We start from the raw sequence: 17,015 nt of genomic DNA on the forward strand, positions 1-17,015 counted from the left end.
AAAAGAAATATGCAACTCATTAGTACAATAATTAATTGATTATTTGTCAAATAAACTATTTTTTTAAAAGTGGGATGCCAATTTCGTCCCAAATGAGAAGAAAACAGAAAGGAAAGGAGAAAATGTAAAAATTAATCTTAAATGAAGAGTAGGCCTCACATTTGACCTCGTTAGTTGTTTTAGAGGGGTATAGGTAGTTTTGTCTTGGGAAATGAGTAGAGAGCAGTGCTGTTATATATAATAAAAAAAACAGACAATGAAATGTCAGCTACAAGTGTTAAAGATGAAAAATGGGAGATTCACTGGTGAAAAAAAGATTTAAGGTGAATATCTAGTGGATATTTAAGTAGACTCCAAAGTTTTAATGCAACATTTAAAATAGTGAATATTATTCTCCAGCTAAAGAAAATATTTAAAGGATATTTTCCCAAATTAAAGAAACTTAATAGCACAAAAAGAAACTTTATATGGAATTTTATTGAAAATCTTTTTTTTTTTTTTTTTAACTTTAGCTTTGACTCATGTGATCTTAAAATTGATCTTGTAATGTTTTAGGTCCTTACATATTTTCATCTACAAAATTTGAACAACGGGTAATTTTTTTGTCTACTAATTTATTATTAATGATTTCTTTTTAGTTAGTGATTATATTATTCTACTTGTGATTTGTGGTTATCTATATTTCAGTATTTAATTTGTTTTTTCATCCTCCATATTAAAAAAATTCCACTTAATGAGATTTGTGAGGGTTTCCCTTTCAAATTAATGCTTCTTGGGCCTTTTTAAATCCTCTAATCGAATCTTAAAATAAGCCAGGAAGATGGGAAGCAATGGGAAGTAAAATAAATAAATAAAACCGTAACCCATGGAACCCATCTTCCAATTTCCTCCACGAAAATTTGACAGTTCTTACCATCACAAAAGCCTCACCATTAAGCTACCTGGGCCCTTTTGTCTTATAGTAAAATTAAAACCAAACATTAAAGAAAAAGGAAAAAATAATCTTAAATTAAGAGTAGAATTTACAATGAATAATATAGTCACTTTAAGGTGATAAAAGTGTAAAAAGTTAAAATTGGAGTGAAAAAAGCGCAAGCTTAATGAATTTGTGATATTTCTGATTCGGACTTGTATTAGCTTTAAGTTGAGTAAAACTTTACTATTGACAAATTTAAGCAATGCATATAGGTTTTACTATATCTTTTTTCTTAGTTTTCAAAGGGGCAAATACCACCAAAAAAAAAAAACCATAAATTATGCCCATTGTAACATAACACCCAACTTTTTTTATGTCACAAAAAACCCTAAATTTACCGATTGTGACCAAAAACCCCCCAACTTTTTTGTATCACAAAAAACCAAAAACTTATTCATATGTGGCATATATACCGTTTATTTCAGTTTCATCTAAGATATTTCTGCCACATTGGTATAAATTTGAGGTTTTTTAGTACACAAAAAACGTTTGGAGTAACCACCACCTGCGGTGGCCCAGTTGGATAAAGCTCTCCATTGAAACTAACGAAAGTGGAGGGGGTCGAATCCCGCTGGCCGCACGGGATCTTAAGCGCGACGTCGGGGTGGTGGGTTCTCCGCTAGTGTCACCAGGGTTTACCCACCAGCTACCGGCTGTATGGGAATCCCTGGGTATCAAAAAAAAAAACAACGTTTGGAGTATTTATATCATAATAGGAAAATTTAAGGTTTTTAATGATTAAAAAAAAAAGTCCGAGGTATTTGTGTCATAGTGAGCATGGTTTTTTTTTTTTTTTTTTGCAGTACTAACCCTTTTTTTTAGTAAAGATATTTTTTTCTTAGTTAAATTTGGTATCTATGGCCAAAGAAAGGAATTAAGTTGTGATCTCTTGTTATTTGGTGTTATTAGAATTAGACCATAACAAAGTAATTTTCTCGCTAAGATAATTGTCATGTTTAGTTGACTTTTTATTCATTGAATTGAGTAGGTAAAATTATATATTGTTATGCCAAAGTCATGTAGGATACCATTTTAGTTGTAATAAATGAAAGTGTAACATGAAAGATTTTTTTTTTTAGCTGCAATTAAAATAATTGTCATATTTAGACTTGCCTTTGTTCTTTGGTGGAAGAATACTAAAAGTGTTAAAAGTTTTCACTGACTTACTTAAGTACCAAATTGGAGAAAAAACGATCACTTAAGTATCAATAACGAAAATTCCGGCCGAATTGATCACTTGGTATTTGTAATTAAAATTATAACATGACTTGGCATGATTTTTAAAAAATCCAATTCACATGGCATTTCCACGTGACGTGCTTGTCATTGAAGTGATCTCTTTTAAACAAAGATTGGCACTGAGATGATAGCTTTTAAATAAAATTTGACACTCAAATGATCATTATTTACAATTTTTAGATGATGTCGTTTAGGGGTTATGTGCTGACTAGGCACGCCAATGAGCCACGTAGGACTAAATAATTAAAAAAATATAATCGTGTTGGATTTCCAATGACCTAGATGGAAGTTGGCATTTAATTGATCTTTTTTTTAAGTGGTAATTAAGTTTTTTTTTTTTTCGAAAAAAAAAAAAAAAAGACTTGATACTAAAGTGAGCGCCGTACATAACTTTTTAGCATTTCTAGTTTCTTTCTCCCTTGTTTTTGTATACGATGAATGGTGGGAAGTGCAGGAATAAGCAAAGAGTCTTTAGTTTTTCTTGCAATCTTTGCAGTGGTGAACACACCGTCCCTTGCCTCCCAATAACGGCTCTGCCACCTTCTTTTTATACTACGCTTAATCGTATACTTTACATTTTTTTTATGTCAACGATAATTCTATGTAGATCACTAAGCAAAACTTTAGCGGATCTTCGTCCATGGAAAATTTATAACTCTTTTAGTGATGTAATTTCATATTTGGGATTTCTAATTTATTGAAGTCACGCGGAAGAATCAAGTTTGATTGATACCGAGAACGAGAGTAATCTTATAATACTCTGTGATTTCTGCTTAAGTGAAGAACAATATGAGAATAGAAATGTTTGAAAGTGTAACTACTAGTCAAGGGCTTCTCTAGAGTTCGTAATTAGAATCTACATAAGGTCAAGAAGTCAAAATAAGAAGAGGAGAAGCATACGACAAGAAAGAAAAATCGTGAGCCTATTTATGATTACCGTTATTACTCTTATACTTAGCTTGAGCGAATATCTCGAGAAAACTTCTAAGTTGGATTTAGAGAGGTTTTGCTCTCTTGTCAACAAAGGGAGGGTTGTAATAATTTATTCCAACGGGGATGTTGTGGAGGGCGTGCCTTTGGTTCGATGGCGACGACAGCTCTTGCAGAAATGGTGCGGCTGAGAGAGGTTGTAGTTGTTGTGGTAGCAGAACTTGGTGTTGGTGGAATCGCAACGAGGGCATTTCAGCTATTCTTGCTCTGGTAATTGTGGTCTCGTCGTTGGTTGAGACACTAATGATGGGTCTTGGTGCAATTTTTCACCTCCTTTCTAAGGGAGACCTACGAGAAAAAAGTTTGAGGTCTAAGAGTTTTTAGGATTGAAAATGGTTGAAATCAATGATTTTGAGGCAAAAAAGATTCGATTTTGAGAGTGAATCCGTGAGTCAGAGCTCAGAGGGCAATGTGCAAAAGCTTAATCTTGGGTCTGTTTTGGTTTAGCTTAAGAGGAGAGATTGGTCGTGCGCCTCAATCTTGTGCAGCAACCTTGGACACAGAGTGAGACCAAGAGAGAAGTGTTAGACTAAATCTAAATAAAAACCGACGATTTTGATTTATCATTGATAGATAAATTTGTACAAAATTCGAGATCGATTTGCAAAAACGTAAAGATCAACATACTTCCAGCCATTGATGAAAATCTGCAAATGCGGAAAACACTAAAATCTTGGACGGATGTGTGAAGCGTGATCGATATGTGAATATGAAATCAATCTGCGAATATGGAATCACCAAATCTGTACTTCATGTTCTACTCGCCAATGCCCCTCAAAACTCGATGGTGTGTTTTCTATAGTAATAGGGTTTCAACTAGACGACCTAACATTTTATTCCATTTTTTACATTACCGACGCTTTCCATCAAGACTGTTATGGCAATATATTAATGGACAAATATCACATAATAACACGAGTAATAAATTACGCAATAAATCGGAATTAATTGAGAAATACAAAATTGGGATCACATTTAAAATAATAAAGTATATTATAACATTCTCTCACTTGATCCTAATATTCCATCAAATGAAATATTAACCCAAGCCCACATAAACTTCATGTTGAAATAAAACACATGAATCACGGCAATGAGTTCTCTTAGAGTGAGTATTATTTTTCGTGTACTACGATGCATTTCATCAGCCCATATGTGATAACGTAACTTAATAAATAAACCTTATGTTTATTCCAGGTCAAACATGATTGTTTTTCTCCAAATAACTGAATGTATACAACTATATTGAGAAAAATATTGCAAATGAATAAAAGTCTCACAAATTCTTCCATATGAAGAAAAAAAAATTTACATAATTGGACCAATGCCCATTCTTAATACATAGTCATTATAACTGGTATGCTTTTAGTTAAAGATTCAGCTATCATTAATTGAGTACTTACTTGTTTTATGATCACTTTTTTCTCTTTAACACAATCTCTTATGGCTAAATACTTGATGTCGATGTGTTTGCTTCGACTATCATTTTTGTGGTTCTTAGCCATGAAAACTACAATTGAATTGTAACAAAATATTCTTAATGGCCTAACAATAGAATCCACAACTCTAAACCCCGATATAAAACTTGTCAACTATATACCATGTAAGGTGGTCTCGAAACAAGAAATGAATTCTGCCTCCATAATAGAAGTGGCAATCAAGGTTTGTTTTGCACTCCTTCAAGATACAGCTTTGCTGGCAAACATAAAAATGTATCTTCACGTTGATTTATGGGAATCAACGCAGCTAGCAAAGTCTGAATTCAAGTAATCAACTACCTCCAAGCGTCTTGTCTGTCTATACATAAGCACATGTCCCTTTGTACCTTAAATGTATCTTATCACTTTCTTTAAAGCTCTCCAATGGTCCATCTGGATTACTTTGGTATCTTTCCAACATTCCCATAGCAAAAGTAATATCAGGTCGAGTGCAAACCTGAGCATATATCAAACTTCCAACAGCATAAGCATATGGGATGTTCTTTTGTTCCTTTTCAAAATTGTTCTTCAGGCACTAATTTTGAACCTGTCACCTTTCACAATGGATGCTATACTTTATGAATAATCTTTCATCCAAAATATTTCTAAGATTTTATTGATATAGGTTTCTTAAGATAGTGTTCATAGACCTTGAGGTCTATCATTATGAATCGTAATACCAATGATATAAGATGTCACCCATATCCTTTATGTCAAAACTCTTAAGGATAAATTATTTTGCTTTATGTAACAACCCATTTATCATTGGTTTTAAGTAAAATACCATCCACATATAGGACAAAAAAACAAATTTTGCTCCCGCTAACATTTTGGTTTATATATTGATCCATGACATTCTCTACAAAATCGAATGAAGAGATGACCTCATGAAACCTCAAATACGATTGGTGGGATGCTTGTTTCAAGCCATAAAAGGGACTTCTTAAGTTTGCACATCAAATGCTTACTAGCACTAGAGAAGAGTCCTTCTGATTGTTTCATGTAAACCACTTCTTTTAATTTACCATTAAGGAATGTTGTTTTGACATTTATTTGATGTAACTCCATATCAAAATGAACAACAAATACCAAAATAATAGGAAGAGAATCTTTCTTAGTACAGTATAAAATGTCTCCGTGTAATTGATTCCTTTATTTTAAGTGAATCCCTTGGCAACAAGTTTGGCTTGGTTCCTCTTAATGTTACCTAATGAATCCTTCTTAATTTTGATGACTCATTTACAACCAATGATCTTCACACCATCAGGCAATTCAACTAAATCCCTGACCTCGTTAGATGCCATGAAGCTTATCTCTTCTTTTATGGCATTATACCACAAATCAGATTTGTCACAACTCATGATTTGTGAAAACGTTTCAAGATCATTTTCAGCTCCAATATTATAATCAGATTCTTATAGATACACAGTGTAATCACTAGGGATTGCTTATTTCTTCATTCTAATGGACCTTCTTAATGTTGCATTAACATTCTCCTGAGGAGTTTGTTATTCAGCTGGATCCTCAATAGTAAATGGTAATTGCTGAATAGTTGAGTCTAGCATATCAATATCAGTAGGTTGTGGATTCAATAATTAGTTGTTTAATAGTTGGTTGAACTAAATGGGCGTTGTAAACAACAACCAATCTAGTACCTAAAGTAGAATGTTGAGTATCTGAATGATCTTCTTTAGGAATAAGGTCCCTGAATCGATTGCTTTCATTGATTAGGTCATTCTCAAGAAACTTAGTGTTTCTCGATCCCATAAACCTAGTGGTATGAGATGAACAATAAAACCTATATCTTTTGGACTTTTGGCGCATCCAACGAAATCCCACTTATAGTTTTTAGGTCTAACTTCTTTTCTTGTGGATCGTAAACTCTTATTGCAAATGGGCATCTCCAAATAGGTACATGTTGCAAACTCAATTTATGACATTTGAATAACTCAAAAGGCGTTTTTGGGATGGCCTTGGTCGAAACTCGATTTAGTATGTATATTGTCATTTTAAGAACCTCAGTCCACAAGAACTTAAGAAGTTTGGATCTACTAAGCATACTCCGCACCATATCCAATAAAGTTCGGTTTTTTTCTTTTTGCTACACCATTCTAGTTTAAAGAACCATACATTGTGTATTGGGCAATAATCTCATGCTCTTTAAGAAACTTCGCAAATGGACTAGGTGCTTGTCCATCTTTAGTGTATCTACTATAGTATTATCCACATCTATCTAATTTCACAATCTTAATTTGTTTACCACATTGTTTCTGTACTTTGATTTTAAATATCTTAAATGTATCTAGCGCTTCATATTTATTACGAAATAAGTAGAGATACATGAATCGTGAATAATCGTCAATGAAGAGATGAAGTATCTCTAATTATTTGAGTTCATATCTGGACTACAAACATCTATATGTATGATTTTTAATATTTGCATACTCCTCTTAGCATATTTTTTGACTTGTTGGTTTGTTTTCCTTTTATGCAACTACTAAAATGTTATAATTAGTAAAATCTAGAGTACTAAATACCCAATCATTTACTAATCGCTTAATTCTATCGATGGAAATATGTCTTAATTTGCAGTACTATAACATAAAAGAATCATCATTCACAACATATCATTTTATGCCAACGTTATTGTGAACATGCATCACATTATAATGGAATTGCCTTATAAATTAATTTGAAAGAGACCATCAGATAAAATGTCACTCTCAACCATTTTAGATTTATACGATAAACTGAAAGTTGAACCTAAAAATTTAAAAGAGTATCTCAAAGGTACAAGTTTTGAAACTAAAATTAAATTCCTAGAGAAACTAGGAAAATAAAAAGTCATTTCTAAATTCAAAACAAAATCACTATTGAGAACTAATCTACATGTTCAAATAACTTTTACATGTGAACGCATCTTGTTTCTCGAATAAATGCATTGTTCACTTCCCACTGATTTCTGTTGGTTCTGAAAACTCTACGAGAAATTTGAAATGTGGATTATATAACCAGAATCAATCCACCAAGTATTGTGACTCACATAAACCATTTTAGATTCATAACAAACACAAGACATTAGTTATCTTTCTTCATGAGCCAAGTCTTTAATTTCGCGCAATTTTTCTTCATGTGTCTCTTCTTTTTACAGAAGAAACACTTGAATTCATTCTTAATGCTAACTTGAGGAGGTAGAGGTATTTTACCTTTTCCCCTTCTACTTGCATTGCCCTTTATAATTATCATGTATTGTCATATGAGCACTTTCTCCATTTTCCATTAACAACATATTTTCTTCTTGAACACACATGGTCAAGATTTCATTGATCGACCATTTAGTGTTATGTATGTTGTATGAGATCTTGAAAGGAGCATATTCTTGTAGGAGAGTGTTCAAAATATTGTACACAAGAAAAGATTTTGATATCCTAACCTCAAGATTTTTTTAGCTGAGCTGTAAAGCCCCCACCTTCATGATGTGCTCACGCACACCTCTTACACTAGTAAGCTTCAACAATGAGAATTTCATAATCAGAGTCATGGCATGCGCTTTCTCTAAAGACTCATATTGCATATCAATAGCCTCCAATTGGCTGTTATGCTAAATGACTGAACCACAAATACTAACAGAAAATTTTGTTTTTTATGTACATCACACAGAGGCAATTGGACTGCTCCCATTGTGCATGAAGAGTATATTCAGCTTGAGTGTTAGCCTCAGTAGGCTTAGGTGGCTCATTTGACCGTAGAGCATGATCAATATCCATGCACCCCAACTGGAAAAGAATTAATTCCCTTCATTCTTTATAATTGTTATTGTTCAACTCGAGAACAATTATACCAGAATTAATTGTAGGTGGTAAGATTGCATCATAATAAAAGGAAAACTTATGTATCAATATATTGAGACAAATAAATTAAATCATATTTTACCAATGTAAAACATATTATAAAATATAGATCACATAACATTAAAAACTAACTGTGGGCTAAGCTTAAAATTTAAATAGATTCATAATTACTTCATGATGAAACTATCAAATTATATTCCCTTCCTTAATCCCTATTGGGTAAATTAAGAAAGATAAAATGATATTTCATTCTAGCTAATCACATTACTATATTGAAAATTCATGTGGGATAAAATTCATAGTATTAATGTGACTAATCACAATTAATGTATTTGACTTTATGTGATCTAAAGGCTCTTAAATAATTATAATTTAATATAAGCAAAGATGTTGTGACTAATCTTTAATTAATTAAATATATACGAATCACTAGACATTTAAATTCATGAGAAAATATTCATAAATTGCACGTCAGGGCAAAACAATAAAATCACATGTAAAGTGGTTAAAACTAGAATTTTACATAAAAGGACAGAATTGGAATTTCACTTGTAAGGGGCAAAATATGAATTTTATGCCTAAAAGGGCAAAATCGCAAATTGTCACACCCAAAGGGGGCAAAATCATAATTTTATGTGGGCAGGGTAGAGCTATAACTTTTATTTATACGGAGGGGCAAGATCATAAATTTAGGCAAGCAAGGGCAGAACTGTAATTCTGCACCACAAGACCCCACGGCACGCATGCATTAACTGCGCTCGGGTGTGTGCATCATACACACGTTGTTGGGCTCCTGGGCACATGCGAGGTCTTCTCTCCACGTGATTTCTTCTTCCGCTATGACCAACCTCTGTTCTATTGCTTAAGTCTTCTTCCACAGCCCATGTCCAATCAAATTGATCAATGGGTTTCGAAGACAAAGCCGAGACGAACATATAGTTCTATTATCCGGCAAAAATAGCCAATAAATTGATCAAAATTCAGCCTAAAACGATCTACCTTAAAACCTTGACCACTAAAAATTTCACCGCTCGATCAGCCTCCGGCGGTTAGTAATATGCCAAATAATCTCATGGCTTTTCTTTCTAATGGCGGTGTAACCATGCAAATCCGTTATCGCATGGTGGGTTGTTCGAATTTGACCGGAATTTGAAATTCCGTTCCAAGCCACGGAAGATCCAAATTTTACCCATTCATAATCCAATTAAAACATACAAAATTCTAAAATTTTCACCAAGGTATAGATTATAAACATGCTATGATGCCAACTATTATACTAAATCTAAATAAAAATAGACGATCCCAATTTATCATTCATGGATAAATTCGTATAAAATTCGAGATCGATTTGCAAAAACGCAAAAATCGACATACCTCTAGCCATTAATGAAAATCTACAAATGTGGAAAATCCTAAAACCTTGGATGGATGCACAAAGTGTGATCGATCTGCAGATATGGAATCAATATGTGAATATAGAATTACCAAATCTGTATGTTTTGTTCCACTAGCCAATACCCCTAAAAATTTGATGACGTATTTTCTATAGTGAGAGATTTTGAACTAGACGATCTAACGTTTTATTACATTTCATACGTTACCAATGTCTTCCATCAAAACCATTATAATAACATATTAACAAACAAATATCACGTAATAAATGCAGGTAATTAGTTAGACAATAAATCGGAATTAATTGAGAAATATAAAATTGAGATCACATTTAAAATAATAAAATATATTATAACAAGAAGAGCTTGAGCTCATCTCGTCGTGGGGTAGTGTTAGAGGTTTGGGTGGCAATGGGTGAGCGCCAGTGAAGCTATGGCTAAGGTGCGAAGAAGATGATGAATGGGGAGTCGTTCAAACTTCACACAGGTGGTCCATGGCGAAAGTGATAGGAAGGAAATGAGGGGGAAAAATAAACAAGAATATATCAACTTGAGTTGACTTGGAAAAGGAAAATTACATGTGGATGACATGTCACGCTTTTAACAGTAAAATTGGACGGAAAGTTAATGAGGGCTAGATTTGGGTACAAAATGAAAGTTTATGAATTTTTATGATACAAATGAAAGTTTGGATCAACATCGGAACTTAACCCAAAGTTTATGTTTTTTTAAGGAGTTAGGCTTGTTATTTAGTGCATTGCATCGTCTATTTATCTAAGTACTTCACCGATATCTTAGATTGCAAAATAATTGAGAACATTTTATTTATCAAATAATTCACCCCTCTTGATTTTTTTTTTTTTGGTAAAAGCCTATCTTGATTTTTTTATTCTTATTTTTTGCTCAAATTTTCACCCCTCTTGATTGACAAATTGAGATTTTATATATTCCTCAAGCGTTTCATAACTCATTTTTTCCTTTTACAACACTTGATATTGGGATAACGACACAAATGATTCTTAAATATTGACCTAATGTGCAAGGTGATGCATAAACTTTTAATTTGTTATATGTTGTCCATGAATTTCTAATTTGTTTGATGTGGTCTCTGAACTTTTTATATATGTTCAATTTAATCCATGAACCATATGAAAATATTCATTGTTGTCCTTCCATTAATTCAAGTCTAGAGGCAACATTGAATACTTTTATACGGTTCAAGAATCATATTGAGCATGTACCAAAAGTTTAAGAACCACATCAAACAAATTAAAAGTTCATGGACCTTATTCAAAAATTGAAAGTTTAGGCATTACATTGAATAAATTAACAGTTTATGGACCACATTACATATTAGACCAAAGTTTAAAGATCATTTGTGTTATTTTTCCGTTGATATTATATTCCAAACTAGAGCAAAATCAATACGTCCAATTTTATTTTTTACTAGTTTATTTTTCATTTTTTTCTAGTTCTCTCTCTAATACTTTCAAACATAAGAGAGATTTTGTAGATCTTCTCATTTTTACACAAAAAAGTAAATGATAAAAAAAACACTTTTGCTCTTGAAAAGTCATATGCATCCCACATATTGACGAAAAAAGAAAAGAGTCAAGGACTGTAGCAAAGTTAAAAGTCAAGAAGCATGTGTGTTGGTTGACAGTCATGGGAAGATGCAAACTTCCCAAAATTTAGGAAGTATGGGTAATAAATAATTTTTCATAATGTAGGTCTCATTTGTTAAATATTTAGCTTATGACGCTAGGATTTAATCCCACATGACCCCTATTGCAAAGCAACACTCTTAATTTTTTTTTTTTTTTGGTCGAATCTTAATTTGGTATATGACCTGGTGCTCTTACCTCTTTCTTGCATTTTAAATGTCTACCAAGAACCATACCTTATTTGAGTGTGGCGATGATTCTTCACCCTCATTGGATCGACTAAAGGCCTAATCCATCCTCAAACCATGCATTCACCAAATAGCTATTCCAATGCCATTTGTTGCACTTCAATTACCCGTTCCATGTGAGTTATGCCCCCAAAAGAGTACTCGATATGGCAACAATTTAAGAATTAGTCTTTTTAATGAATTACCTTGCATGGCCACAAACTCACCCTCATGGAATCTCTCTTGTGTTGGTGACCACTCGATACCCTTCTCTTGTCGGGAATCGGGAACTTATTCCAACATCACTTGTAATGACTCAATGCACTTCGCACATGGTGAAAATCAAAAGAAATACTCAAGGTGTTGACTATTTGGGATGAGTCTTAGGCTCCAATTGTTTCGCAAATATATTCTCTTGAATTTTTTTTCTCATTTTCCAGCATTTGGATTATTTAGAAAAATGAGTTAATGAAGATACATTGCATAATCAACGGAAACTCTATACTCAAGTTCAGAAAAATAATTTTCTCTTTTGAAAATCAGAACTCGTTTCTAAAATATGACCAGACAATGGAGCTCGGACCAAAGACATATACACTTGGCAAGAAAGCTCGGCACCTAATCCTAGGTCAACCTGAGTCCATCAAGGCCGAGATTGTTTCCTCAGCAATCCGGCCTAGGTAACAAAGGTTGGACCTAGGACTCCAATGTTTATGCGCGAGCTCCCAACTCTTGCATCCAAGTCATCAATGCCCAAGCTTGAGTCCATTGAGACCACAGTTGGATCCACAAAGGCTAGGCTTGCTCAATGCTTGTGCTTAGGTCTTGACAACCATGTTTAGGTACCCAATTCTTGTGCCTAAGCCCATTAAGGCTAGAACCTAGTTCCAACTCCCTCAATTCCCTCGATGCTGGGCCTTAGACCTAGTGACCTTGCCAAGTACCCCACTCCTATGCCCAAGTCTACAAAGGTCAGGCCTGAGGCTCTTGAGGTTGGGCATAGGACCTTCAAGCCCTTGCTTGAGCAGCCAACACCTAGGACCCAATGTATGTGACCCAGTCCCAAGTGGCCATGACCAAATACTTGATTCCCTCGTCCAAGTCAAGCCTAGGTCCATAGAGAAGGGCCAAGACCCTAGTGCTTGTGACTAAGTCCCCAATTGCCACACTTGGGACCCCGATACCTATGCCTAAGTCTTGGAGGCCATGCCTAGGCACCCTACCTCCCTCATCTAAGTCACGGCCAAGTCCACATAGGCTTTGCCCAAACCCAATGCTCATTCTCAGGTCTTCAGCGATCATATCCAAGTACTTAGCTCTCACACCCAAGTCACTAGCATTAGACCTTGGTTCATTGAATCTTAGACCCGAGTCCACAAAGGCTAGACCCAAGTGCCTCTATGTTGGGCCCTTAGTTTTCTTTTTCAAAGGATAGACAATAATTTCCAATTTATTTTCATATTTGAGTCAAACACCATTATTTCTTTGAAAAACATTTTTCAAAAATGTAAAATTTTGTACAAAAAAAAAATGGAACTCTACTGATGATTCATCTCACGAGTTTAGTATGGGGATTTAGAATCTGTTCGGTATTAGTCACGGTATGTAAATGTGTTTTGAAGCTTTGTAATTCATAGGCTTTGGTAATATTCGTCTTACATACGCAACTCCTTAATAGTTCAAAAAGTACTTTTTGGAAAGTTGCCGTGACTCTAGGGGTGCAAGATCTTTATGGCATTTGCCAAGAATTTTACAAATGTGTACTAACCTCTTTTTCATAGTTGAAACCACTACCGCGAGTACTAATTAGCCTAATCCTATCGGTTTGGTAAAGCTGTGAGGGGCTGTTGATACGTGAGTTTCAATTAATTCATGTCTTAAGGAGGAGCTAAGAATCGGTCTAGAGGGTGATTTTTATCCAATGTCAATTTCTACATAGACAAGGCATTTTCCCCTACCCCTTCCCAGCTGAAAAAACAGCCTTGGAACGAATCCTTTCAAACCCTATCTCCGCCCCCACCCCTCCCCCACCCCCGGCCGAAATGGCGCCGGCCAGAAATTCATACGTTTCAGTGGGTCGTCGCGGCGGACGGTGCCCCCGTCGCCGCCGCAGCCCAGGAAGTACAAGGCGATCGCGGAGGTGCTGGCCAAGGCCAGGTACGCGGTGGTGGAGCGCGAGAGCTACAGCGACGTGATCTGCGAGCAATGCCGGTCCGGCGACCGGGCCGAGGAGCTGCTGCTGTGCGACAAATGCGACAAGGGGTTCCACATGAATTGCCTGAGGCCGATCGTCGTGAAGCTGCCGATAGGGTCGTGGCTCTGCCCCAAGTGCTGTGAACAGAGAAGAGTAAGAAGTAGGGGGGCATTATTGATTCGATGCTTCGATTCTTGGTTTCTTGTCTTTTTGTTGTGCAAGATATGGTTTTTTGAGGTGGGTGTGATTGATTGGGCCGTCATGCCTCTCTGTTGTAGAGTTTTCGCAGAAGAAGATCATCGACTTCTTCAGGATCCAAAAGACCACTTTTGTCGATGAGAAATGCGGGTCTCCTCAAGCTCAAGGTCAAGATTTTGATATGCCCATCTTTAATGTTATTGTTGAAGTGAATGGGCAATCTTGACCCATTGGCATTTTTGATCTTTCGTGTTTTGATATCTGATTGTTGCGTTGTTAGTTAATAGGAGTTATCCGGAATAGATAGTGGACATAACAGATGGAGCTTAACAGTGTTAGAGCTCCTAGCTGAATGTGGTTGATGCCATAGAGAATAAGAAGGAACAAATGCGTCCTAGCTAAATGTAGTTGATTTAGGTAGTTCTGGCATTGCACTAATGCTGCAACCTCTGAGTTTTGACCTGCTTCGCAGGCTTACATCTTACTTGAGCATGTGTGACCAGTTTCCTTATGTCCCTCAATGTTTGACCATTTTGCTTTGTTACCATGAGATTTAAAGAAAGAACGAGTTTGTTGGTGTTTCTTTCCTCTTGTCTAGAATAAAAGTTTATAGACTACAACCACCCATATTAGGCCATTGAGCCCAGGCAAAGACGCCATTGTACGTACCCTGATATGTAATTGGATGTGGTGGCCCGACTTCAAGTGTTTGGTCAGGAAGGCAAGGAGAACCCCCCCTAAACTGGCGTTAGCACTAGACTGCACATATATAATATGTGCCTGCAACACATTGAATAATGTAAATTGACAGGGACAAAATTGAATATTGTGCTAAAAAGTTCAAGAACCACAGAGAACATTATGCAATCAACCGTGCTACTTCATTAATTCTTTGTGCTTGTCTACATGTCCTTTCTTAAGTTTTTGCTGTATAATGATTTGATTGTGCTATTATATTTCTGTTGCAAGAAACTGAGTTTCTAGATTTGGCCTTCCACCGACTTTATCTTAGTCCACTGAATTACATGGATTATTTTGTCTTAAAAAGTATTTCGGTCTGAACTTCATCTTACATTTCAAATCTGCCAACTTTTATGGTTACACTTACAATAGTGACTACACCAATTGTTGAAGTCATTATTGGCAAAAGAGACCACTCCCCAGAAAGTCTCTAATCTCATACATTTGGTGACTATTGAGGCAACTAGTTTGATTATTCCTTTCATTTAGACGCTAGAAAGCGTCGGAAGCGTTCAGGGCCTCTGGTTATGCAGAAGAAAAAGAGGAGACTCCTTCCATTTACTCCAGTGGAGGATCCTTCCGAAAGGTTGAAAGAAATGCGTTCACTTGCTTCTGCTTTGACAACGCTAAAGATGGAGTTCAGTGATGATCTCACCTACTTGCCAGGATGGGCTCCTAGATCAGCTAATCAGGCAAAGCTTGAAAAAGGTGGCATGCAGGTTTGGATTATATACTTCTATTTTGACATCATTCGCACACTAATTTGACATTTTATTTTCTGTTTTCTGAAGTGTTTTGATTTCCTACCAGGTTCTTCCAAAAGAAGACATTGAAACTCTGGAGCAGTGTAGAGCAATGTCTAAAAGAGGCGAATGGCCTCCTCTTTCGGTTGTTTTTGATTCATGTGAAGGGTACTACTTTACTATCACCATGGACCTTTAATATGATATCTACCATACCATTATGCATTCGTTTAATTGGTCCTTTTTGCTCACTCCATCATGATGCAGCTTCACTGTAGAAGCTGATGGTCCGATTAAGGACATGACATTTATTGCAGAGTACACCGGTGATGTGGATTACCTTAAGAACCGAGAAAAAGACGATTGCGATAGTATGATGACTCTTCTTCTAGCAAATGATCCATCTAGAAGTCTTGTCATCTGCCCTGATAAACGTGGAAATATTGCACGTTTTGTAAATGGCATCAACAATCACACAGTGTAAGCCACTTTAATCCTTTTTTCCGTCATCGACTTTTTAATTTTAATGCATTGTACTAGAAAAGAAAATCACCTTTACTATTTGTGTAGCTGAATTTCGAACTTTAATTGCATGATTTGCCATCTCAAATTGTTTTGAAGTATTTTCATACCATATGTTTTTCGTCCCTTCTCCCAAAGATATCAAGAGCTTGTGCTGGTCCTTCTGCTTAGACTTCATAAAATATTATGCAGGGACGGTAAAAAGAAGCAGAACTGTAAATGCGTGAGGTACAATGTGAACAGCGAATGCAAGGTCTTTTTGGTTGCGACTCGTGATATTGCCAAGGGGGAGAGACTCTATTATGACTATAATGGGTATGAGCATGAATATCCTACTCATCACTTCATCTAAGTTGTCGCCAAAAATGGGCCCGATTTTACTAATAATCGATTATAATATATCCATTCTACCATTCAAATTTTTCTTATCTTCCGGGCGTTGGAGAATCTGAGGAATTTTGTTTATCCTTTGAAGTTATAGTATGGTCTTCATCTAACGAGCCGGCCTCTATGCAGCTTAGTGACAGTAGGACAAAGGAGGATTTTTCTGAAGTTTTGCATTTTGGAATTGTAGATGTGCAAAAGTTCTAGCTATAAAGCAAATCTTCTTTGCATTACAACTGTGGAAAAAGAATGCAATTTCTTTGATTAGAGATTCTTGCTCCGTGTTCCTACATTGGAGTTGGTCAACTTCATTCGGGTAGCTTTTTTCTGTTTCCAGTAAGTGTTGTGATCATATTTCTTTCATTTGGTAAGATGGGTAGTGGAAGATGGGAATTGAACTGAAGACGTCTTGGATCT

The 17,015-nt window shown here is 35.5% G+C and overlaps 1 protein-coding gene across 1 annotated transcript; it reads left to right on the forward strand.

The window, feature by feature from the left end:
- The first annotated feature begins 3,299 nt into the window (after nt 1-3,299).
- LOC104415871 (probable Histone-lysine N-methyltransferase ATXR5) lies at nt 3,300-17,015 on the forward strand. Its single transcript, XM_010027260.3, has 7 exons — nt 3,300-3,415; nt 13,797-14,170; nt 14,289-14,375; nt 15,439-15,668; nt 15,760-15,860; nt 15,960-16,172; nt 16,407-17,015. Exons 1-7 carry the CDS (start codon nt 3,300-3,302, stop codon nt 16,564-16,566), a joined length of 1,281 nt encoding a protein of 426 aa, XP_010025562.2. The 3' UTR covers nt 16,567-17,015.

The sequence above is a fragment of the Eucalyptus grandis genome, chromosome 8 (genome assembly GCF_016545825.1).
Source record: "Eucalyptus grandis isolate ANBG69807.140 chromosome 8, ASM1654582v1, whole genome shotgun sequence".
Taxonomy (NCBI): domain Eukaryota; kingdom Viridiplantae; phylum Streptophyta; class Magnoliopsida; order Myrtales; family Myrtaceae; genus Eucalyptus; species Eucalyptus grandis.